This window comes from Lycorma delicatula, chromosome 1, assembly GCF_047948215.1.
Source record: "Lycorma delicatula isolate Av1 chromosome 1, ASM4794821v1, whole genome shotgun sequence".
Taxonomy (NCBI): Eukaryota; Metazoa; Arthropoda; class Insecta; order Hemiptera; family Fulgoridae; genus Lycorma; species Lycorma delicatula.
The window spans coordinates 170,755,781-170,782,656 of record NC_134455.1 but is presented as its reverse complement, the minus strand read 5'-3'; the positions used below and the strand labels follow the sequence as shown (position 1 = coordinate 170,782,656).

Here is a 26,876-nt window from a genome sequence, read left to right as displayed (position 1 = left end):
AATAATTCATTTATTTCAGCAGTTGTAATTGGTTTAAGAAAACATCAACTTAAACCCCTCTTCTTGTTTGGAGTAGTGTTTTAATTTATTATCTCATCAGTAAATTCTTGTTGAACAATTGAAAAATATATTTTATCACATTAGAGACTGATTTTTTTGTTGCACACCTCTTCATTTTTATCATTCAATATCGTCTGAAAATTTGCTGACTTTATACTAGAATTGTAACTTTGAATTTTATGCCATAGTTTACCACAATTATTTCTAATTCCAAAATTCTTTCAGAATCATAATTTATTTTGGCTCATCTTATTAGAAGAGTCAACCTATTTTTATAACTTTTATAGCAAGCAATTTTATATTCTCTGTTTTCAAAATTTCTTGTATGATATAAATATAATATTAGTTCTAATTGAATTAACAGTTCTGTAGTTATTCAAGATTTTCTACCCCTACCTCTAACCAAGCTCACAACTACAGCTGCATAACATGTTTTTATTATTTTACTCAACAAATTATTAAAGATTTGCCTAGGTCACCATCAGAAATCTGGAACTCTCCAATCATCATTCTGCATCAAATCAGTAAGCTGGGGTATAATTAGCTTGGTTATTCTTTTAGGTTCAGAATTAAGTAAGTCTTCAGTTTTACTGCCTTTATAAAGGATACTTGCTATTAAAGGAAAGCGATCAGTGAATTCATTTTTCAAGATTATTCCAGGTATGTTAACATACTTAATTTCTTAACTGTTGGTCTACACGATTCATATTTCTGGGTACCAGATGATCTGAAGCCACTTTTGTATTTGAAAAACTCAATCAGACTTTTTTTAAGAGTCCTAAGAGATGATATAGTTTAGATGGGAATATCATTTAATAAAAATAAAAACTTAGTGTTTTACTAAAGCACTTCTAAGCAAAACAGTACACATTTGAGTTTGTTACAACAAAATCAATTTGATCACCCTATGAGAACTGTCATCTAATAATACCCAGAAATTTCACTTTATGGACAACAGAAATACTATCATTAATGAAAATTCTATTCATGTAATCAGCAATGATACATCTACCTAAGAAGTACAGTGCAACAATTTTATCCAGATTTAAAATTAGTTGGTTACAATCTACCCAGGGAATAATTTTTTGAACTACTATTATCAATTATTTTCAATTTCTTTTAAATAATTATCTTCACATATAGACAAAGTTGTATGTTTGTGAAGAAGATTAAAATTAATATATAAATTAAAAAATTTGTGAATATTTACTCTTCTCAATCAGTCAGTTAACAAGATTACAACTAACTACTAATTAGTGAAAATTAAAGTAAAAACAACATTAAAGTAAAAAAGCAAACCACAGTTAAATAAAAGCTACACTCTTATAAAGACTCACTTTAATAAACGAACTCTCTTTCACTTGAAGCTTACGGCACGTTTTGCACAATGAAAATAAGACACCTGTACACCCACTCACTACTATTTCCTTAAAATTATCTGACAGTTCAATATATATAGCCTCAAACTATAAAAAGAAAAAGAAAATTAAAAAAATTCAGTAAAAATATTTAAATGCTACAAGTACTATGATTAAAGAACTATCTAGACAAAGCGAGCTCAAACCTTTAATGAATAACCAAATCAACCATTTCTTGTCTACTTTTTCTTTATATCTATTATTAGTAAAAGTCTGAAATTTAACAATTAAACAAATAGGTTTCTTTGTATAAATTCAGGATCTTATTATAAATAATACTTGTTCATCATCAATAATAAAAAATTTATCTGTCAGTGAAAAAATATTAATAATTACAATAATGTTAACTAGCAGTAATAACAGATCTTGATACCACCATTAAATCACCTAATCTTTCTCATTAAAATGTATCAGTACAATAAAATAAAATAAAATCGAGAACAATTTCACAACACATGGAATTGTTCTTGAATTAGTATCCTCTATAGATACCACTCAAAACAGCAAAAATATAAAAAAATAACCAGCATACAAAATTATACAATCTTGTTTCAACTTTACTTATAAAAAGAAGTCCAAAAAAAAAATCCGATGTGGACACCACATGACTTCCTTGTACGCCTATTAAATTACATATATACATTTTTTTTTAATGAAAAGTACATAAAACTATATTTCATTAATAACTTTTGATATTTTTTTATTTTTTTTTTTTATTACTGAATTATTCATTATAATTTTTTTTTTTACAATGAGAGGTTAATAATTATTAATAAATCAATACATTTAAATCAAAAAAAAAATACATGTATTTGCTTTTTGGTTTTCTTGCTGTCTTTCATTCAGTCCATGTGGAACCCATTTTCCCATCTTCTGGATCTTTTCCATGACTTTCAAACATATGGAGACAGCTTCTTGTGTTACATTTAATTGATCCGCAAGTTGTTGTTGCATTTGAGCGTCATCCTCATCCAACAATGCTTGCAATTCGCTGTGTTCAAACTTTTTCGGCGGTCTTCCATGTTCTTTGTTTCTCACATCAAAATCACCACTTTTGAATTTTTTAAACCACTCAAAGCACTGTGATTTACAAAGAGCATGCTCACTGTAAGTTTCAACAAGCATTCGATGCGATTCTGCAGCAGTTTTCTTTAAATGGTAACAGAAAATCAATGCTGTCCACAAATCGTAATTTGTAAGTACAAAACTCAACATGTTCAACACTATTAAAACTATGCTAGGCACCAATGATGCAGTTTGAAAGTAACTATATTGACAGCTACAGCCATCTATGGGCAAATTCCGGTTTCATATTTACACTATTTAGAAAATCAGGAACAGTTTCAATTTGCCCTAGAAGATCTCGCTCGGCACACTTCCACCCTGTTGTTTTTCTGTTCAACAGTGAGGATTTTTGGGACCAATTTTGCACAAACTTTTTTCAAGTCCAATTCCTTTGTCAAAATTTTGATTAACTGTGGTATGGTTCAAATTCAATTGTTCTGCAATCATTCTGATAATTAACCAACGGTCGTACGGTATCAAGTCTCTGATTCACTCAACATTGTCATCACTTTTTGACGTTAACGGTCTTCCAGAGCGTGGATCGTCCGCATCCGATTCCCGGCCATTTAAAATGCTTTAAAGTAACTAAAAACTTGGGCTCATGACAATGTTATCTCCAAACGCCATTTTCAAGTTTGAAAAAGTTTCAGTAGCATTCACACAGAGTTTAACACAAAACTTGATAGCACAATGCTGCTCATAATTAGTATCACTAATTTTTGTAACGTACAATAAAAACTCGTTTCATGAAAAGTTTGTTTACGTCACACGTGGCAACAATAGACTAAAAATATTAATATCTATATAAATCAGCTGTTCATATAACCATATGTTAACCAATAGCTTTACAGTATTGCCACTTTGGCTGCCAAAAAACTAGTCTCTACTTTATTTACAGACCTTGTATGTACGTACATAGACATCACACACCAAAACTACTTTTTAAAAATTGTACTTCGTACAAGGAAGTAAAAATCTAGTTTCATATAGTTTTGTGCTTCATATAAATTAAAAAAATATAAAAAAATTGAATTTTCTTTATATTGTGGAGTTTTTAAACAAAACCTGAAATTAAAGACATAACTCACCTGGTAGGCATGAAAATCAAAGGAGTTAAAAAGTTAACTACTCCGCATAAAGCTAGTTAAGAGATCAACAACATGCATAAGCAAATAAAACTTGATTAAATGCTATGTACATAAAAAACATTAAAATAGTTTCACTGTTCTAACTTACTACCTTCATGATTTAATCATCACTCTTGATGACCAATTCTGTAACTACTGAAGAGAAAAGATTATCTTTCTAATTATTAAGAATTAGTAACTAGTTATAATTGACAAGGGAAATCATGCGCAAAATCCTTTTTATGAATAGTACTGCAGTTGCAACCTCACTATTATAAGCATAACTATTTCTATCTTCACCAGCCAAGGGTTATATCTATCTATCTATCTATCTATATATATATATATATATATATATATATATATATTATTTGAATTAATTATTGTATTTCAGTTTTACCGTTCAGTCTATACGTTCACAGCCTCCAAATATACCTAGTCATCTTTTCTCATTACTTTAATCTGCTATAACCACTTAATAATAGTTAATATCAATAAAATCATTCACAATAGAAGAAATATAATGCTAACAAAAACATATAAGTGCTGATAAAATATACTTATCACTATCTATTTCATAATGAACATTTCTTTCACAGACACATTTTCAGTACAACAACAGTTTACGTATGCTTAATAAAATAATTAACTTATGTGAACTGAATTAATGAAATTGCAATAAATTTCATTATTGAATAAAATAAACTTTAATTATACAAAGGAAAATTTTTAATCTGTTATTCTCATCTTAGCAAACAAAATTTTAATTTTTGTAAGATATTTAGTATAATCTGATATACATGCACAGTAAATCTCTACAAAACAGAAATCCTTAATAGATATAAGAGGTGTGTTCAAAAAGTAGTAAGAATTTTGCAATTTTGTGGGTTGTATAAGTCCGATTCTCAGGATTTTTTTGTTGTTGTAATGGTAAACATGTCTGAAAAGTATTGGTACATTTTTAGCCATATTAGATGTTTAGTCTGTTGTCAGCTGACAAAAGGATAACATGTGTTTTGGTATGACAGGCGATTTTTTAGTTGTAAAATTAATGGATCAGAGAATTTGTATTAAATTTTGCTATAAGAATTGAATAAAGTGAAGCAATGTTTTAAAAATGTTAAATATTGCTTTTGGTGAGTCTGCTATGAGTAAAGCAAGGATTTACGAGTGATATAAGTGTTTCCAAGAAGGTCGTGAAGATGTTGAAGATGACGAGCGCACCCCAGACACCCCAGCACATCAACAACAAATGAAAATATGGAAAAAGTGAAAGAAATGATTATGAATGATCGCTGAATCACAATCAGGGAAGTTGCTGATGATGTTGGGATATCAATTGGCTCATGCCATGAAATTTTTTCATATGTTTTGGGTATGAAACATGCGACAACAAAATTTGTTCCAAAATTGTTTGAAAAAAAACAGCGGCAAATGGAAGTTGTTCAGGAGTCGCTAAATGAAGTCAACAACAATGCAGAACTACTGAAACATATCATTAACAGGTGATGAAACAAGGATTTATGGATATGATGTCAAAACCAAGGCTCAATCGTCCCAATGGAGGCATTCTGGATCACAAAGACCAAAAAAAGTTTGACAGGTACAGTCAAATGTGAAGGTTATGCTCACTATGTTCTTCGATGTTAATAGCATAGTGCATCATGAGTTCTTGCCACAAGGTCAAACGATTGATAAGGAGTATTACGCTGTTTGCGTGAAGCGATCCAAAAAAAACACCCAAATTTGTGGCGAAACAATTCATGGCTTCTGCACCATGATAATGCCCCTGCTCACACTTCATTGCTTGTAATAATACCCCAGCCGCCATACTCACCAGACAGGCCCCGTGTGACTTTTTTCTATTCCCAAAAATAACGATCTTTAAGAGCCATCATTTTACAAACATAGATGAGATTAAAAGCGAATAACTGAAAGAGCTAAACACTATTTCAAAGATCAAGTTCCAGAAGTGTTTCAGGCATTGGAAAAATCACTGGCATAAGTGTATAATATATAATGGGGAGCATTTTGAAGGGGATAATATTAATGTAGACAAATAAATAAAATTCTTTCAAAAAAAACAAAGTTCTCGTTACTTTTTGAACAAATCTTGTATATGTATAAATTCTGTTTTGGAAGTTTCCAAAGTAAGAACAAAAACTGTAGTAAGATAAAATAATTAAACTTTACTATAGTTTATTTTTTTTTTTTAAGTTTATTTAAATTAAACTGGAACATTAAAAAGACGATAACGATCTTAAAAATAACATATATTCCAATGGATGTAATAAATAGATTATCAAATAGACAGTACATTTACCATCAGGTTCAGCCTAAGATCCTGATGACAATCTAAAAAAAAAAAACCAGTGTAAAGGTTCTTTGAATATATAGATATATATATAAAGCAACAGTAGCTATTCTTCCACATTACTGTCATCCCATATATTTATGGATTTATGGAATAAATTTAAATAATACTTATAAATTAATATAAACATTTAATAAATTTTTTAATAAATAATTAAAGAACCCACTTACCACAATTCTTTATATATATGTTTAATAGCTTTCAGAATAAAATTTCATCAAGATCTTAAAAATTTGTTATAATCTTAATAAAACTAAAACTTCATCATGTAAATTCATTAAACATTAACAAATTAAATTTAATGTCAACAATGAGTTTGACATTAACAAATTAAATTTACATGGCAAAGAAATTTCAGTTTTATTAAGATTAGAACATACACTTTTAAGTTCCTGATGATGGAATTTTATTCTGAAAATGCTTGAACGTATATATAAAAGAATTGTAGTAAGTGAGTTCTTTAATTATATAATTATACCAACAGGCCAAGTTTGATAAAATTATAAATCAATTTTTTAAGCCAATTGTTCAATGCTTTCATTTCCTTTTTACCAACATCTAACCATTTAAAAATCGTATAATGGATACAAACACAAAATTAAACACAAACTGTATACCAAGCACAAAACAGTGTATTAAATTATAAGTAATTTTAGAATTCTTTTTTTTTTTTACTAAAAAAAATATAAAGCATGCTACAATCAAATTACTATTAGTTATTTATTTATTCATATATTAATAATAATATATAATTATATTAATTATTAATATGTTAATAATAATAGAAAATATAATAAATAACGACTGATCCCCAATAATAGTTTCTATTATGGATGATAATGAATTTTGAATTTGTGAAAAATGCCGTATCTGAACAGGAGTTAAACCTAGAAAACATTCTACAAAGGATTAAAGGTAGACACTACCAGGTCATAAGGTTGGAAAAATTATCTCCTATTGATATATTATATTTCCTTCATTATAAAGGAATGTCTACAAATTAAAATTGCTAGGTCAACTGATATTAATTATTTCACTTATTACAATATTTAATTTTAAAAGGAATACCTTAAAATCATGTATCACATGTCCAACTTCCTATTTTAAAAAAGGTTTGATTCAATATGGCATACAAAAATTTCAACATACCATTACGTAGAAATTTTATAACTACCTAGATCTACGCTTACTTCTACCTACTAGTATCCCTCAATTTTGAAACATGAAGCCATTTCTATACTTTAATATCCTGTGTATTATACCCCATATATTACCTTTAATACACATTATAATTATTACTATTCATAGAGTTTAAAATTATTCTTATACTATACTATTCATATACTTACACTATCAGTATTCATACATTTATCAATAAGCTTTTGAACAGAATAATTAGCTGTTCTGTTCAGCGCCATTTCTTTTAATCGACCACTGAAACATCTATGGTTAATTTTCTCATAAATTTTATCTGTAGAAGTTACTATCATTGCATTAAGTAAATGTACAGCTTGTTGATTAGATAAAATCTTCAAAACATCAAATCCCTTCACATCTGGACTATAAATTGTATCTAACAACTTCACTGTAATACTTTTTAAGTACTTTTTATTTCCAACAATATGTAGAGATAATAAAACTGACTGGACTAATCCTGACATCAAGACGTTGTTTCCATACTCTAAAATATAAACCAGATTTTTATACAAACAGGTAAAAAATTACAAAGAATATTATAAAATATATTTCAGTAGGCTTCTCTGTTGAATGAAATTTAAATACGTTTCAACAGTAAATTGTTACAAAACCAAATGGTAAATGGAAGTAAAACAGTATACTAAAAATTTCAGCATTATTAAGCACAGATGGATGTATAAAGCTAAATTAGAAGAGTTGTTTAAGAACATCTGTATTTGATATGTGTTGGTAATTGAAGCCTTTTACTAACATTTCATAATTCAAAAGGAATGAAACAGAGTGAAACTAGCTTTCACAAAAAACTTCTAAATTTTAACTCGTCATTATTAGTTCAATCTAATTTGCATGCTGATTAGAATCACTTCAAAACTAATTACCACACACAAATGTCACTGTAAAAAGCATTCATACCTCTTATATATCTTGTAATTCTCTTTAAGAGAAGGAAGAAAATATGAGACAAATAATAAGTAAAGATAAAATATTTTCAAAGACCTTCTCTAAAAATCTGTTTTATATGATTAAAATCTTCATTAAATTTTTCTTTATTATAGGTTTAAGCTATGAATCTATTTTATAAGTTAGAATACATATTTATTTTGCATGATTAAGGATACATTACATAACTCACTACATTTGAGCAATAACATCACTTACAGCTAGCAAACTAAGCTTAAACTAGAATATTCAAAAACTGATAACCAACTTAAAAATAACATATACATTTATATGTATATGTTATTTTACATAATCCATATAAAAACAAGTATGTTTTAGAGTATGTTTTTAAAAAGCAATCTAAGACTGAACTTATTAAATCAGATTTGACTTCAAAGTACTAACTCAGGATTACTAAGTCCTAATATGTATTAGGACTATATTTAGGGCAATATTTTTGATTTCTACATTTTATTGACTGTAATCATGTAAGAAGCTACGACTACTTATGTTTAAAAACCTACATACAAAACACACCAATTATTTATGATGCTTTTCTTTAGCATTTGTTACAAAATGTCATAGGTAGTGTCGTCAGTAAGTGAAACCATTTAAGTAAATAATTAAAAACAGAACTCAGCAAAAAAAAAATTAAAAGAGTAGTTATCAAAACAGTTCATTTATGTCACTACCTGAAAACAAGGGTGAATTTAAAATCAAATCGGCAAACTGGAGTAAGAGGGACTTAAATTCATCAGGACAATTTTTAGTCACTGACGATAAATAAACATCATATTGTTTTTTCTGCTTATTTGCATTCTTTTCATTGGTTAATTCTTCAAAAGAACCACTGAGACAGGAAACAGCAGTTCTAGTTACATGATTTGCATATGTATCCATTATATATTCTTCGAGATTATTCAATAGGAACCTTGATATTTTCAATACAAAATTTAAGCAAATTGTAGAATGTACAGCAGACTTATCATCCTCATGAGAGTTTGTTATTCCAACACTGTTTTCTTGTAGATCAAACTGAAAAAAAAAAAAAAAATCAGAACAGAATGATCCTCCTAGTTGTTAACAATGTTCAATAAGGGTATTCATTAACATCTTTAATGATATATCCTAATAGTAAGTGGTATGGCATAGAATAATTGCAAAAGGCAAGATTTAGGTAATTACAAAAAAATAATTTTCTAAGCTCCTATAAGAGCTAGAGAGCTCAATTTGGTGTCATTTTAAATCTCTTGGAATGGACTTTCATGCGATATATCACCTGACAAGAGTTTGTGACAATAGTTCAAGGTAACCAAAAAATTTAACTGAACTTGAATATAAAAGTGTATATTTTAAAAATTGAAAAAAAATTTTTTTTTTCTTCCTAATGTGTTGCACATGTAGTAAACATTCATATTGGGATTGCAATGTGATCATGGTGAAATAGAATAATGAACTTGTACATACTCACCAGTTAACTGCAATTCATATAACTTCCAAAGATATTTACAGAAGAATTATGCAGTGTACATTTCTTTTTACAACTTCTGGTTACCAATGCCTATTTTTTGCTTTGAGAGGTTATAAACTTATCCTGTTGGATTTACCCTGGCATCTACTTTTGAAATAAATCAAAAACATATGTACATAAGAACATCCTCAAAGTCTGGGTAATGGAAAAAAGGTGAAGGTCCATGTGGATGTAAGAACTTCATCTTCATTGTTTGTTTTTCTCATTTTAGTCTAGGACACACCTCAACCACCAGTGTCCATCAAATCTGCAGATCAAGAACCCAACCATTTCTGTAAATTCAAGATCAACCTCAATATTTGTTGTGCTTGCATCCTCACTTGTGCCGGATTCTTGTTCAGTGGAACAAAAGAGTGAAGTTTCTGAATACCTGGTGTAATTCTTGCTATCTTTGTCGTAGTCCTCAAAGCCCCTTCTTCTCCTTTATGCTGTTCAATTGTACAGTAATGGAACTGTATCGACTCAATATGTCCATCTGCCAAGTCATACAACTGTTGTGGAGTCATGATCTGGTCATTGTAGGTCATTTGAAGACTTGCTCTAGCTGCAAGCCTTTTAACAGTCCTACCACATCATCACATGCATTTTTGCCATGAGACTCTGCTTTGCTCCCAAGAATGCCACTCTGCTTTGATCCAAAAGTCTACTTCATGGCAACAGAGGTTGGGTAAATTGAGTCTATTTTGTACTGAGAGGCAGCACCATCACCATAGTAACAGATCAGGCTTGGTTTTACGGTAAAATGAGACTGCATGAAACCAATTAAATATTTCTGAAAAAGGTGCACTGCTATTGTGTTATGTGTGAGACAATCAGAAATGATGGCAAGAAATGTATGCATCAATGTTTTTATTGGTAGATCTTGAAAACAGATTGTAAAGTGAACTGTTGCCTGTGCATTGTTTCAATGGAAATCTTGAGCTCACTCCTGGGGAATGAATGAACAGTTCTCAGCGAAGTCGCAGTTTACACGATACTCACCTTCTTTCAGAGATTGCTTCAGATGGGTGAGGTAACTGGATTGTTAACTAGCAAGAAATGAGTGTTGAAGTATCAGAAGTTTTTTAAAAGTATACTGATAAATTCTTCAGCAGGTTTGACTAACGTCTCAAGAGATATTCATTTTTCAAATTGTGTCCACTGTTTGTAGGTGATGTTTTCAATGCAGTTAAGCTGGAAAGCTTCCTCAATCCTCCCTTGACTTCTTCAAACCTAGGCAAACTTTTGTAATTTCCAAAGTAGCAAGCTTCAGTTTGATTAGCACACAATACGTACATCATAATATCTTTGTAAGACTTAACTGGTCTGTCACCTTCTATCAGTTCTTTTATTCTGCAAGCATAACCATAAGTTTTGCATTTTGGTGCGTTGTACAAGCAAAAACACTGTGGGTTCCACTTGACCTGCAAGAACACAATACTTAGGCCTGAGTTCACAGAACTTTGAAAATCCTATTTTCAGCAATGGATATCTCTGTTTAAACAATGCAAAAGCTTCACTGGGATTACACAGAATTAATTTTTTCTGAACATGCTCTTGTCTTCCATTTACCTTAAGAGAAATAAAATCTTTTTTTTCCGGCCATCATTCAACTTATTTCCTCACTCTCATACAGATCAGTAACTTTTTCTGCTGTTTCAAAATCTAAAGTTCTACTAGATTTAGGATCAGGACATGACATGACACCTTTTTCTTTAACCAAGCTTTTAGCTTTACTTGCAGTGTAGTCTGAAACTCCAAATTCATCTTGAATGTCTTTTAAAGTCAAGCTTTTTGGAAGCGTTGTCAATATTTGCATCCTGATGCTCTTATCATCTGTATTAAACTTTTCCTTCAATTGGTTGATAATTTAATGGCCAGAGGAGACAGGAATAGCATTTTGTTCAGAATCTGAATCCATGTTCAATATTTTGCTTTTGAACACTACTGCCGCTTTCTTAAGCTTTTCCTGAGAGTATTTTCTCTTACACAGTCATTTTTTCTGAATAGGTGAATCATTAAAAAGAATCTTTTCTTTTTTCATTTTTAAAAAAAGAAACTTTTTTTCAGAGCATTTACAACTTCTTTTTTTCTGGGAAACACAAAAGATCTATGTTGAAATTCTTCATCAGTAGATTCTTCAGCATTATTTTTAGCAGATGCTCTTAACTGTGTGCGACACGTATCACAAATTTTATAACCTTGTTTAAGAAGAGTAAATGTTTGTACAAAGTTCCTGCTTACACTTCTCAGGTTTTTCTTACAGGAATTATGACTTGACTTTTCAATTGAATTGCAACCATAGATTTTACTTGCAGCGATGCTGGTCACTGTAATCTTGTCCAAGGCTGTGATGAATTAGTTATAAAACTGCAAACCTGTAGAAAAAGGCAATCTCAGTTAACAAAGAGTGACTGAAAAAGCTTTAAAAAAATATTTTTTTTTAACCACTTTATAGATATGATCAATCCTCTTGGAGAGTACACTACTGAACCTTCTGTTACACGAGATGATCCAGACTGAATATTACTTTTCTTGTCTCAACAGGATGAAACATGTACATTCTTTTGCTAGCACTAGGAGTGCATGTGATGACATGCTACTCTTCTGCCTCATCAAGTGACCCAGTCTGGAAGACTGGAAGGGAAGGACTTTCACTGACTGAATCTCAATTAGCAATTGCCACATAGGGGACACAATTGGAATATTCTGCTGTACCTGATTATTACAAAATTATTTTCTAACATGATCCCATTATGGAAATGTTTAATGTATATGGAACACATTACGAAGCAAATTTTTTTTTTCAAATTTGTAAAAAATACACTTTTGGATATATTCGAGGTCAAATAAGATTTTTGGTTACCTTGAACTATTAATGTCACAAATTCTTGTCAAGTGACATATCACATTAAAGCCCACTTCAAGAGCTTAAATGACACCAAATTGAGCTATCTAGCTCTTGTAGGAGCTGAGAAAATTAATTTTTTGTAATTTTTTTATTTATTGTTGAATTATTATTTATTGTAAATTTTTTTACAATCAGAGGTTAATAATTATTAATAAATAAATATTTATTAAAAAAAGGGATGGTTTATTCAAACCGATGTGCCTTCCCCTTGTAAGAACCAAATATTTCATTAATTATATTTTATTTGGCTATAACTCTGAAACCAATGAAAATAAGTATGACATATCATTGAGAAGCTCTCAATGAGGGCAGTTTCCTAACTGCAAAAATCCAAAATCAATGGTTCTAAGTCCAGAGTCCATTTTTTTGGTTTTTTGGACACATTTGCAAAGATTTAGAAATCAACTCGTTGACTGCAAAACTTACCCTGGAGCAGACATTGATAGCGACCATAATTTGGTGATAATGAAATGTAGATTGGGGTTTAAAAACCTGAAGAATAGTTGTCAGATGAATCGGTGGAATTTAGAGAAGCTTGAGGAAGAGGAGGTAAAGAAGATTTTTGAGGAGGACATCGCAAGAGGTCTGAGTAAAAAAGATAAGGTAGAAAATGTAGAAGAAGAATGGGAGAATGTTAAAAAGGAAATTCTTAAATCAGCAGAAGCAAACTTAGGCGGAATAAAGAGAACTGGTAGAAAACCTTGGGTTTCAGACGATATATTGCAGCTGATGGATGAACGTAGAAAATATAAGAATGCTAATGATGAAGAAAGTAAAAGGAACTATCGGCAATTAAGAAATGCTATAAATAGGAAGTGCAATCTGGCGAAAGAAGAGTGGATTAAAGAATAGTGTTCAAAAGTGGAAAGAGAAATGAACATTGGTAAAATAGACGGAGCATACAGGAAAGTTAAGGAAAATTTTGGGGTACATAAATTAAAATCTAATAATGTGTTAAACAAAGATGGTACACCAATATATAATACGAAAGGTAAAGTCGATAGATGGGTGGAATATATTGAAGAGTTATACGGAGGAAATGAATTAGAAAATGGTTTTATAGAGGAAGAAGAGGAAGTTGAGGAGGATGAAATGGGAGAAACAATACTGAGATCTGAATTTAAGAGAGCATTAAAAGATTTAAATGGCAGAAAGGCTCCTGGAATAGACGGAATACCTGTAGAATAACTGCGCAGTGCAGGTGAGGAAGCGATTGATAGATTATACAAACTGGTGTGTAATATTTATGAAAAAGGGGAATTTCCGTCAGACTTCAAAAAAAGTGTTATAGTTATGATACCAAAGAAAGCAGGGGCAGATAAATGTGAAGAATATAGAACAATTAGTCTAACTAGTCATGCATCAAAAATCTTAACTAGAATTCTATACAGAAGAATTGAGAGGAGAGTGGAAGAAGTGTTAGGAGAAGACCAATTTGGTTTCAGGAAAAGTATAGGGACAAGGGAAGCAATTTTAGGCCTCAGATTAATAGTAGAAGGAAGATTATAGAAAAACAAACCAACATACTTGGCATTTATAGACCTAGAAAAGGCTTTCGATAACGTAGATTGGAATAAAATGTTCAGCATTTTAAAAAAATTAGGGTTCAAATACAGAGATAGAAGAACAATTGCTAACATGTACAGGAACCAAACAGCAACAATAACAATTGAAGAACATAAGAAAGAAGCCGAAATAAGAAAGGGAGTCCGACAAGGATGTTCCCTATCTCCGTTACTTTTTAATCTTTACATGGAACTAGCAGTTAATGATGTTAAAGAACAATTTAGATTCGGAGTAACAGTACAAGGTGAAAAGATAAAGATGCTACGATTTGCTGATGATATAGTAATTCTAGCCGAGAGTAAAAAGGATTTAGAAGAAACAATGAACGGCATAGATGAAGTCCTACGGCAAGAACTATCGCATGAAAATAAACAAGAACAAAACAAAAGTAATGAAATGTAGTAGAAATAACAAAGATGGACCACTGAATGTGAAAATAGGAGGAGAAAAGATTATGGAGGTAGAAGAATTTTGTTATTTGGGAAGTAAAATTACTAAAGATGGACGAAGCAGGAGCGATATAAAATGCCGAATAGCACAAGCTAAACGAGCCTTCAGTAAGAAATATAATTTGTTTACATCAAAAATTAATTTAAATCTGAGGAAAAGATTTTTGAAAGTGTATGTTTGGAGTGTCGCTTTATATGGAAGTGAAACTTGGACAATCGGAGTATCCGAGAAGAAAAGATTAGAAGCTTTTGAAATGTGGTGCTATAGGAGAATGTTAAAAATCAGATGGGTGGATAAAGTGACAAATGAAGAGGTATTGCGGCAAATAGATGAAGAAAGAAGCATTTGGAAAAATATAGTTAAAAGAAGAGACAGACTTATAGGCCACATACTAAGGCATCCTGGAATAGTCGCTTTAATATCGGAAGGACAGGTAGAAGGGAAAAATTGTGTAGGCAGGCCACGTTTGGAGTATGTAAAACAAATTGTTGGGGATGTAGGATGTAGAGGGTATACTGAAATGAAACGACTAGCACTAGATAGGGAATCTTGGAGAGCTGCATCAAACCAGTCAAATGACTGAAGACAAAAAAAAGGACACATTTGGTCCAGTCAATTGCAATCAAAAGGTGAGATGCACAACTAAATATTACAACAGTCCTAAATCTGAAATTTCAACTTCCTACGGCTAATCGTTTTTGAATTACGAGAGGTACATATATACATACGTACGAAGACGTATGTATGTATGTATATATACAGACATCATGCCGAAACTAGTCAAAATGGATGTAGGGATGGTCAAAATGGGTATTTCCATTAAAATATGAAAACAAAAAAATTTTAAGCTCTTTCATGACCCATGCAGCTTTTTCTTTCACAGCTTCAATGGTCTGAAATCTTGTTCCTTTTAATGCAGATTTGACCTTGGAGAAAAGATAAAAGTCACATGGCCAGGTCAGGCGAATAAGACAGATGTTCTAACACTGGGATGTTATACTTGGCTAGAAATGTCTTGACAGACAATGCAGTGTGAGCCAGTGCGTTGTCCTGATGAAAAACCCATGACTTGTTATTCCATGTTTCGATTTGTTTTTTCTTATTTTTTCATGGAGTTGAGTAATGCTGATTAATAGTTTGACCTTCACGAACCCAGTGAAGGTACACAATCCCAAGAACATCGAAAAAAAAACAATCATCATCACTTTGAATTTTTATCATCTTCTCGGCCATCTTGGAAACACTTAAATCACTCAAAAACCTGCGAACGTGATAAATATACATTGCCGTATAATTTTTTTAATAAACTATAAGTTTTAGTAGCGGTATTTCCAAGTTTCATAAGAAATTTCAAGACAATTCTATGCTATAATAAAACACTTATAATTTTTTTGGCAAAACAAAAAATAAATGTTATTCAAATGAAGACCAGCCAGACTAATATGTCTACAGAAACTGGAGTGGCAACAATCAAAAGAGAAAGCTTCACGTTACACAGTTGTCAGTTGTATAAATTTGGTGCATGCGCAGTTCTTCTATAGCAACATTAGTCTCGTTATTTAATAGCCACACCTCGCACATCTCTTCCACTAGCAATTTTTAATTCTGATAACCTACAAACAGTTATTCATGCAAATTCTTTTAATCTGAAGCCAAATATTAACTGATAACTGAAAGGACTTTGCATTAGTAAAGTCCTTTCACTTATTTATACTTATTAGTATTGTGTATTTGAACACAATAGGTGATAAACAGCATCCCTGTTACAATTTTCTAATCAATCCTCATTACTCAGTCATTTACTCCCAATTTGTGGCCTCTTTTTAAACAAAAACTTATTCCACTTCACTCTGTCAAAGGCCTTTTCAAAATCAACGGATATAATATATACTTCTGACCTATAAATTTTAATGAATAAAAACTTATTCTTTTATACGATTACACATATCCTTTAAGTATTTTTAAATTGGAATTTATCTATCACTAAATAATAACGGAAAATATTATAGTAAAAACTCAATAACCTGTTAAAACTATATTTCAACCAGGTCACTAACAGATTTACATTTAAGTAACTGTCATGGCATACTTAATTTTCTTGCAGATTTTATATTACATCCAAATTGACACAAAAATTTTAAACAATTGGTTTGAGAAAGCAACATATTTGTTCACTATCCTTTATTTTCTTTTTTAATTTAATTTTGATATGAGTCTTAGCTTTTGATTCTACCCGTATGTTTGTTAAATAAAAAATAACAATATTCACCTCTACCAAATCAGACAACTGAGTTGTTTTTACAAAACAGCTCATAATATTTCAGCATAAATGCTGGGACAGTTTTATTCTTTATCTCTAGAATAGGACACTTACAAATAACTGACATCAAAGTTACACATTATTATGTGCAGTCTGAATAAAAAATTACTTATTTAATACGTATTCAACAAGTTTAGAAGAAACCATACCTGTTATACTAGGTTGGTTATACCTACAGAATATGCAATATGTATAATATATATATTGCAGTAATACGTGATCAAATGCACCATCATCTATGTAATATTATTAATACTGTAGTATTCACATATGGATTAATACAGGGTGAGCAACATAAAACCAAACCCATAATGAAACCGCTACCCAACACTGTTTATGAAAGTCTTTCACACAACTGCACAACTAGTGGATGTATATGTTACTACTGATTGTTGCTGCTATTTGTCAGGTGGTTACGAGTCAGTGCAGTATACGTTTTGTTGCACTGCAATATTGTGAGTGCAGTTATGTTTGTGTAAAATGCCTTTTTAATCCAGGAGAGGATAGTTATAGTTGAGGCTATATTAATTTTGGATCATTTGAAGAATCACATCAAATATTCGTAGAAAAATTTCCAAATGCCTGTTATCCCAGCGAAGAGTAGCACACACGATTTAGTTAAAAAATGGCATCAACAGGTTCAGTTTCAAACGCAAAACAAAATAGGCAACCTTCCATTAGGACTCCACAGGCCATTGCCAATATTGAAAGAGAGTTACTGCCAATCCAAAAAAATCACTATCCCAACAATCTGGTGTTAAATACACATCTTGTCGTAAAATTCTTCATGAATTAAAATTGAAATCATACCGTGTTATAACTGTGCAACAACTGAAGAACACAAACAAACTGAAACGACTTCATTATTGCAAATGGCTTCTGGAAAACATTGTGGTGGACAGATAGACTCGATGTTGTACATCATGTCAGACAAGGCATAGTTTCATTTATCCAGCCATGTTAATTCACAGAACACCAGCTATTGGATGGCGAAGAATCCTCACAAGATATTCGAGCTCCACTTCACGATGAGAAAATTGGTGTTTGGTGTACCGTTTCTGATAATTGTATAGTGAGATTAATATTTTTTGAACAGACTGTCAATACACAAGTTTACCTCACAATTTCTGAAGAATTCTATGCACAATTCACTGATAATGAAAAATAATACAACTTCTTCTTCTTCCAACAAGACGGAGCAACGTGTCACACATCAAACATTTCTCTGAATTGCATTCATGCAGCTTTCATAAATGAATGAGCTATCAGCAGAAGACGGTGGCCTTCACGTTGCCCCAGAGTTGTCTACTCATGATTTTTTTCTTTGGGCTACTTAAAGGACAGAGTTTATGCATCTAATCCCCACAATATTGATGAACTGAAGGTGAACATTCAACAAGAAATCAACGCAACTAACAACGTTTTGCGTCAGACAACTCTCAATATGATCAGTCGAGACAAAAGTGCTCATTTTGAACATCTTTTGAAAATGTTCAAAAGATGGTCATTTTGAACATCTTTTGTAACAATAAGGTAAATAAAGGCAACATTTAAATTACATTTTATGTTTTCCTTATTTAATTTATCTTTATCATTCATAAAATTTCATTCCAACATAACCTACCGATTATGCAGCGGTTACATTATGGGTTCAGTTTTATTTTGCTCACCCTGTACTATTCATATTAATATATTATATACAAACTTACATGTAAAAAAAATTACATATAACTTTTAATCAAGAATGTTCAATTTCAGATGAAGATTGATAATAAGCTTTTAATAAACTATAAAACCTTGTTTTCAATACATAATATATAATAGACAATAACAAATAAACATTTAAATAACAGGATGTAGATTAAAAATAAGACACTTTAGTCATTAATACAATGAAAGGAGTAAATCACTGAGTACACATAAATAAGTAAAAAAATATTGTTTTCAAAACTGTTAAATTTTTAACAAAAGTGATTCATAATAATAGAAGCCTGACAATCTACCAGGCATGGACAAATAGTACTTATACTTCACAAGTGGACAGAGGAAAAAATTTCCTAGTGTTAATACTTATAAATAGAATAATATGTCCCATTTTAAGTTAATTCATTTCAAATTTTTGTAGTTCATAAAGACAATCAGTCTTATCACTAATTAGCATGCAGGTCTTTCTTCAATTTTAGTGAAACAAAGCTAGCAGAAAGAATCTAATAAACAAAAGCAATGTTTAAAATGACTGAGAAATTAATTTTATAACCAACCTAACAGTAAAACCAAAGAGCACTGGATTTAAAGTATTTCAAAATAATACAAAGTATGTATAAAAATACAACTCACACTAAATTAATAAATAATTAGTAGCAATAATACTTACCACTTTTTTTGAGGAAATTTGTAGAAGCATTTCTAGAACATGGCTAGCAAATTGATGGCTACATATTGGTCTTAAATCTTCACTAAAAGCTGTCAGGTATCTCTGCAATACAAGCTCATTACATTCAGGCAAAAAGTTTTCTATTATACGTGATACAAGTTGATTAGTTGAATATTCAATTTCATGCCCTTCTGTCTGAGAGAAGACATTATCAACAAATATGCCTAATGACAAATCAAATATTACAAAAAATTACATATATATATATATATATATATATATATATAGAGAGAGAGAGAGAGAGAGAGAGAGAGAGAGAGAACAATTTTATGTGTTGGGATGCCAATCAGACTTTCATCTTGATGAAGAAATGGTCGCAATCAGTGCCAAATCTGAGCTATAGATAGGTGGTTAAACATTTCCAAGTTGATTGCTCAAGTAAACAGTTCATCCTATGTAAGTATAATCTAGAGACAACAATTTGTAATAGAAAACAATACTGTTTGTCAGCATAGCTTACCACTTTGTGAACCATAGTTTACAATTTCTAATTATACTAAATACAATAAAATATTTAATTTGGGCACTTACCAGAAATTTACCAGCACTTAATACTTAACAGAATGGATGACAGATATGTATTCAACTAAATTACAAATGACTACTACACTTGGAACATGCTATGGCAACCAGTTTATTTTCAATGACTAATTATGTCAATTCCGGAATAGACCTGGTATTTGCTTTCAAATGCACTTTGGTTCCTCAAGGATCCAAAATAATTTGAATAAAAATACAACTTAAACCTAAAGAAATATGAGTAAGATGATTGATGACAAACTTTCATGTCTGAACCAAAAATCAAACCCAGAACCTCGTATAAGATCAGGACTATAGAACACAAGAGCTGAGTCAACAGTTTGATATTTGTCATATCTTATTTCTGTACATCAACCATTCCTAATCCAAAGTGACATCAGCATAGCTCTACATACACTCACTCAATTGATACAAATAACTGCCCTTTCTTAGCTATGATTTTACCTGACTAGCCATATTTCCTTCATCTGTTTATGTAAAAAATGATTACTCCCACTATGAATCATGAGACCTTGTCAGTGACTACCCATATTTCCTTCATTTGTTTATGTAAAAAATGATTACTCCCACTATGAATCATGAGACCTTGTCAGTGATGAGGGAGCTTAAGTGTTCAATGATACAGAGTAGCTCGACCAAAGGTGCAACCACATCAGAGAGGTATCTGTTGAGAGTTAGACTTAGGAATGATTCCTGAAAGAGGACAGCAGCTCTTTCAGTAGTAGTTAAAAGCATAGGTCAGGAGAACCAACGGTCCTCCTGACCAGTTGATTGATGCAGTCCTCCTGATTGGTTGGATGGTAGGTTAGAAAATTTAAAGAGGGAAATGGATAGGTCAAATGTAGATGCAGTAGGAATTAGCAAGGTTCAATGGGAAGAGGAAAATGACTTTTGTTCAGGTGATTTTAGAATAATTAACTCAACGTCAAATAAAAAGCAGGCAGGAGTAAGTTTTGTAATGAACAAGAAGATACGGAAGAGAGTAGAGTATTTCAAAAAGCTTAACAATAGAATCATTATAATAAGGATAAAATTAAAACCTAAGCCAACGATGGTTAACATCTACATGCCTATAAGAGCCCACGACGACGATGATGATGATGATGATGATGAAGTAGTGTGTATATGAAGAAATTGACAAAGCAATTAAACATAAAAGGGGATGAAAATTTAATAATAGTTGGAGATTGGAATGCAAGCATCGGTAAAGGCAAGGAAGAAAATATTGTGTGTATTTCAAGGAAGAAAATATGAATATTTCTGGGCAAAATAAGTGAAAGAGGGGACCGAGTTATTAAGTTTTGCACGAAGTATAATTTAGTAATTGCCAACCAGTTTAAAAATCATAATAGAGGAATATACACATGAAAAAGCCTGATAATACTGCAAGGTATCAGATAAATTATATCATAGTTAAACAAAGATTTAGAAATCAACTCGACTACAAAGCATATCCTGGAGCAGACATTGATAGCAACCACAATTTGGTGATAATGAAATGTAGCCTTAATTTAGTAATAAAATGGACGTTGATACTGCTGATGTCTCTCTTTGGGAAGAACCACACAAAAAAAAAAAACAAATAAGACAATCTGCTTACAATGAGTAGTATTGTTAAGGCTTAAAATTTAGATTAACAAAATTATGTGGTTAAATTTTAAAAATTAATTTTACACATAGATAATTTTAGAAACCATTAACAGATGTTTTAAGACTAAGATGAAATAACATTGAAATCATAAATTTTAACTCTTAGAAAAAATGACTGACCCAAGAAAGACTCTCTTTTCCCTTCAAACTGTCACAACAATATCATTGTTGATTGGACATATATAAAAGCTGTTATATCTTTGAGATGATAGGCACTTTTATTAGACTATGAATAGAAGAAGCTCTCATTTTTCAACATCTTATCCGATGAAGATTGCTTTTGGAACAGATTGCAATGTCTAGTCAAAGCAACAGTTAGTATTGGATAAATGTACTAGTATTGCATATTACAATTAATATCCAATTTCACTTGTAGGAAAAACTAATGCAACCATTTCAAAAAATTATATTAATATCAGCATCATTATTATTCAGTGGGAAAAACAATTTGAATTAATGTAACCCAACCTGTCACTTAACAGAAGATGCATTAGAGGGTCTTTTCATTAAAATTCAGAGTAATTCTATGAATGAATCAAATAACAAATCAGAAAAATTTGCATAGAAAAAGTAATGAATTATGTTGGTAGGCTATATTACTTAAGAAGGGAAAGAAATACTACTCTAAAAACAGTAATTGTTTTTACTCTAAAAACAATTACAAAGGACAGAAAAAATCAAACAAAATGGATAATAACTTTATCATAAGAATTTAACTGCACCATAAGACCAATGTAAAGGAATTAAGAAAAAAATCTGAAACTGGATTCATATAATTCTTTAGATTTTTAAATATGCATTACATCTTGCTTGAATATACTTTATAAAAAAAAAACAAATTTACTAAATACAAAGAGATAAAGTTTTATTTAAACATGGTATTTTAATGAAATTTTTATTCAGATTAAATTACATTTTAATTTTAACAATAACTTACTTGATTTGTAAACACTGCACTCCATTTTATAAAATGCAATCTTTTTACTTAATTTTTAAAAATGCATAACAGTAACACATTGATAACAAGGCTTAATAAACAGCAAAAATAAAACAATAATACTTCAGCAAATAAATTTGACACAGTCATAATGATTTTCAGTGATTCCACCTATAATTTTTAAGGGCAATTACTCAGGTAAAAATTTTTAATAAATTATACTAAAATAAAAAATATTTTATTTTTCAGAGCAAGTTTAGCATGGGAAACGATATTATCTTATTTAACATTATAAGTGCCAATCTCTATGGCAAAGTGACAATGTCTCTAACTTCCAAGTGGAGGAGCTGCGTTCAAGTCCCAGTCTAACATGAGATTTTTCACATTGTCACTCTTATTGAGCATTAGCCCACTGTTGCTGCATAAATTATTACTATATACTTATATAAATTCAGAATATATTGAATTTGTACATGCATGTTATATGAGAGTATATTCACACATAAAATGTTGAGAACACATATCCCTCTAAACACATAAATTCTTAATATAACAAAATGTTAGTACATAATAAGCTTAAAAGAAAAATGTTCTATTTGAGTGGGAAAATGTCCCACTGTAGTTGCACCATGGTAATTCATATCATTACAACAGAGGGAATACCATACAACCATGCTCAGAATCGACCTCTCTGTTTAAAGCTCTTGCTATAGGCTAAGTGCTACCCCTATCAACTGAGCCACAAAAGGAAGTAAGTAGTTGTTGAGCTTTAGATAAAAACAATATTGTTTATTTTTATCATTTATTTTTAAATCATGTGCAGATTTATACAAATTATATAAACTGTTTTTATGACAATTTCCTCTTACGTTAACAAAATCTATGATAATTTAAAAAATAAATATGAGTAGATAATAAAATTACACATCAAGTTTTGAAATAATACCTACATTAATAGATCTAAATGTCTACATTGAAAGTTTTCATTGTATTAAGTTTTTCTTTTACAACTTCATTAAATAGAAATAATTCCCATCAATATTAAAACTTTATGTTGTAATCTTCTCATATCTCTCCTCTTATTAACACGTACGACATTAACCACACAGAAATCTCTTTAGGGAAGTAAAGCAATATAGCCCACCCTTGAAATATAGCTGATGCTATTTGCTTTCTGTGATACACCAGCGATTTTGGGTGATTTCATAAGCCACTGTGACTCATCTTCCACTTCAAGATTGGTTCACACCCTGCACCCCACTCAACAACTGACTCTAGTGTAAGAAAGAGTTCTCTCCATACTCAAAACCTTAATTGCACTAAATTGTAATTTACTTTTATATTTTTGCAAACTGAGAGTTTAATCCTTCTGTACAATTTCAAAATCATTACTCTGCATTAACCAGTCTACTTCATAGACAGCTCTAATCAGATAGCAAAACATCTGATTTAAATTGCATCTAAATTAACATCGGATTGATACTATAAATGTGCTAATTAATTATCACCTACCATACTAAAAACAAGCAAATCATCAATAATTGTTTTTTAACAGTCAAATTTGTATTGCAAATTATTAATTAACAGATAACTGTGAGAACAGTCACCGGTTTAACATCTCAAGCATGGAAAATACTTTACAGATGAACAAAAGGTCTGGTGGAAAGGGTATTAGATGAAGATCAGTTCAGTTTCAGAAAAAGTAAAGCACAAGGAAAGACATTCTGGCCATCGGATAAATTTCAAAAAGGTAGATAACAAGAAAAAACTACCTATGCGGCATTTATAGATCTGGAAATAGTGCTCTAAAATGTAGAACAGAATAAAATAATAAAAATTTTGGGAAAATTCAGACTTAAATATAGGGATACAAGAGTTATTCAACCTGTACCAGAATCAGGTAAAATGAGCAAAAGATGAAGCAAACTAACTCTGATTCAGAATGAATATTGACAAGGATGTAGTCTATATTGTACAACTTATGCAGAGAAGTAATATAGAAACTGAAGTAAAAATTTGAGAGGGGAACTAACTGTCAAAGGTGAAAGGAGTGAGGAGGGTATTTTTACTGATGACACTATTTTTTGTAGAAATTCAGGATGAGTAAGAACACTCGGTAACAAGGATTTACTGCCAAGAGATTTAGTTTAAAAATAAATAAAGAGTTAAAACGAAGGTAATGAAAATGAGGGAAAGGTAGACAATGGGGATTTAAGTATTGATAGGAAACAGTACATCTGAAGTGAGAGAATTTTATTATTTGATTTTTATTATTTGTAAAATTACAAAAAATGGGCAAATTATGCAAATATAAAAAGCAGCCTGCTGAAAATTAAATCAGTCAATAAAATCAGAAATAAGGTTATTTAAGAATAAAAGGAGAGGAGAGAAAATTCATGGCAGAATCTAGTGAAGAGATGGATGGATGGATCATTCATTAATTTATCCTGATTTAATTAATTTTGTAATAAAAGGATGAATAGAAGGTAGACAAAAATTAGATTATATACAAAATACATAACTGACGATGTAGAATGTAGTACACAATTTTTTTTAATAAGCACAGAACATAAAGGACTGACTAACAAATATCAAATTACCAAACAAGTGGAATGAAAAAAAATTAACAGCCATTCTGAACCTTATGCATTTACAGACTATCCCTAGTAGTTTTTTTCTACAAAAAGAAATCCAACAAAAAAGCTAATCTTAAATCCAAATGTTTGACAGGCTAACCAAAAGCGTGTAAAAATTATAGGTTATGAAGGACTTACGTCTCTCTTCTTCATCTGAGAAATCCTGTTTAGATTGCTGGAAAACTCGTAAAAAATATTCATGGGTATCTGAATCTAAGCGTGTACCTAAACTTCGAAACGAATTATTCTTATACTTTTTTTTAACAGTTTGTACCAGCGACCTCTTCTTCCTCCTTTTCTTACCATTCACATCCATTCCAACGAATTTGAAAAGTCGTTCAAAAACGACGAACTCCTTCAGACCCAGATTAACTGAAAACATATATTCCAGTAAATGTATCGGATACCTTTTTATGATCGAAACAAGAAGCCATGAGACTACTGTAATTGAATTTTTAATTAGAAATTATTGTTATAGCACAAAAAATACTACAGAATTTATTTCAGTAACTCTATACAGAATTAGTGAGCTGATTGCGCTGTATAATAGTTGTTAATAATTTTCCAGCACTTTTTAATAATAAAAAAATATCGCTATTATTACCTGCCAAAGTTTAATTTTGATCGAATTATTTTAAGTTATTCTGAGCGAATTTATTATTTTTTTTATTTAGAATAAGTTAACATCGGGCTCTATACTACATGGAACATTCTCACAATTCTGAATCCAGGTCTTCCTGCAATTGCACCAGTTTACAGTATTTACGAAATTGTGGCTATTAGTCATAGTATTGTATTTGTGAAATCCCAACATACGCTTTGCAGATATCAGACATATGATTCAGGAGACATGTAAGCTTGTCAACTAAATGTTATGAAACTGTCTCAGCTATTGTCGCAGGCAACCGTCTGGTATGGCTATATTGGTTGCTTTCTTGGCATTTTCCACCAAACATACAAAGGGGACATACAGTATCAGCTTTACAATTTCTTCAGGAAAAAAATTTTTCCCGAAACACAACTGAATACCCGGTTATTTAATAGTTAACAGGTATGGATCTCGAGCATATATATTTCTTTAGACTTTGACTTGGAGCACATTCCGAAATCGTTCTTCCATTATTTCGTTGTACTGTACTCTTACGACCCCACACAAATGAATAAAATTACAGTATTGGGTGGTAATTTAAAAATCTTTAGCCAGGTTCCCTTCCATACGCTACGGCTGGGGGGCAGATTTGTTTTCCTGGATTGCCCATTTATTGTATTCAAGCAATTGTACCGCTAAAATGTGACCACGATCACAGTATTGATTTTTGAATATGACTTTCCTGTAACTTCGTCAGTAGATTCATCATGTACGGCAATGTTTCTCAAGCTTTCAATATTTACGACCTAATTTTCATCGCACCCCCATTTCATATAATAATAATGTATTTTGACGCTAAAGCTACAAACTACGATCTTAATTACAAAACTTACAAATTACCAAGAATATGTAAATTTATTGATATTTGGCAACACCGAACTGCTGCATTGACAAAACCAGAATCAATGCCTCTCTATTACTCTCTGTCTTACGTCCACCATATTGGACATTTTAACGGCTTCACGAGAAGTTCCGACTTGTCTCGAACTTCTTCGCAACCGTCTATAAATGCTGCACCTCGTTCAATATCAGGCAGGATTCCATCCTTGGCTCTTGTAGTGAAAGGTTGTGTCTTATTGTGCTCTGTGATTGT

At 30.9% G+C, this 26,876-nt stretch overlaps 1 protein-coding gene across 2 annotated transcripts in view; it reads right to left on the bottom strand.

Moving 5' to 3' along the window:
• LOC142325454 (nucleolar protein 9) overlaps positions 1-25,479 on the bottom strand; it is a 36,837-nt gene extending 11,358 nt beyond the window's left edge. Inside the window, exons 1-5 of one of the 2 annotated variants that reach the window (XM_075367247.1) lie at positions 25,273-25,479; positions 19,312-19,535; positions 8,873-9,215; positions 7,394-7,725; positions 1,398-1,526 (exon numbers count right to left, since the gene is read on the bottom strand). In XM_075367247.1, the coding sequence (XP_075223362.1) occupies positions 1,398-1,526; positions 7,394-7,725; positions 8,873-9,215; positions 19,312-19,535; positions 25,273-25,450 (1,206 nt within the window). In that variant the 5' untranslated portion in view covers positions 25,451-25,479. The remainder of the gene's footprint in view (positions 1-1,397; positions 1,527-7,393; positions 7,726-8,872; positions 9,216-19,311; positions 19,536-25,272) is intronic. The other variant, XM_075367255.1, reaches the window with a different exon arrangement.
• Positions 25,480-26,876: the final 1,397 nt, after the last annotated feature.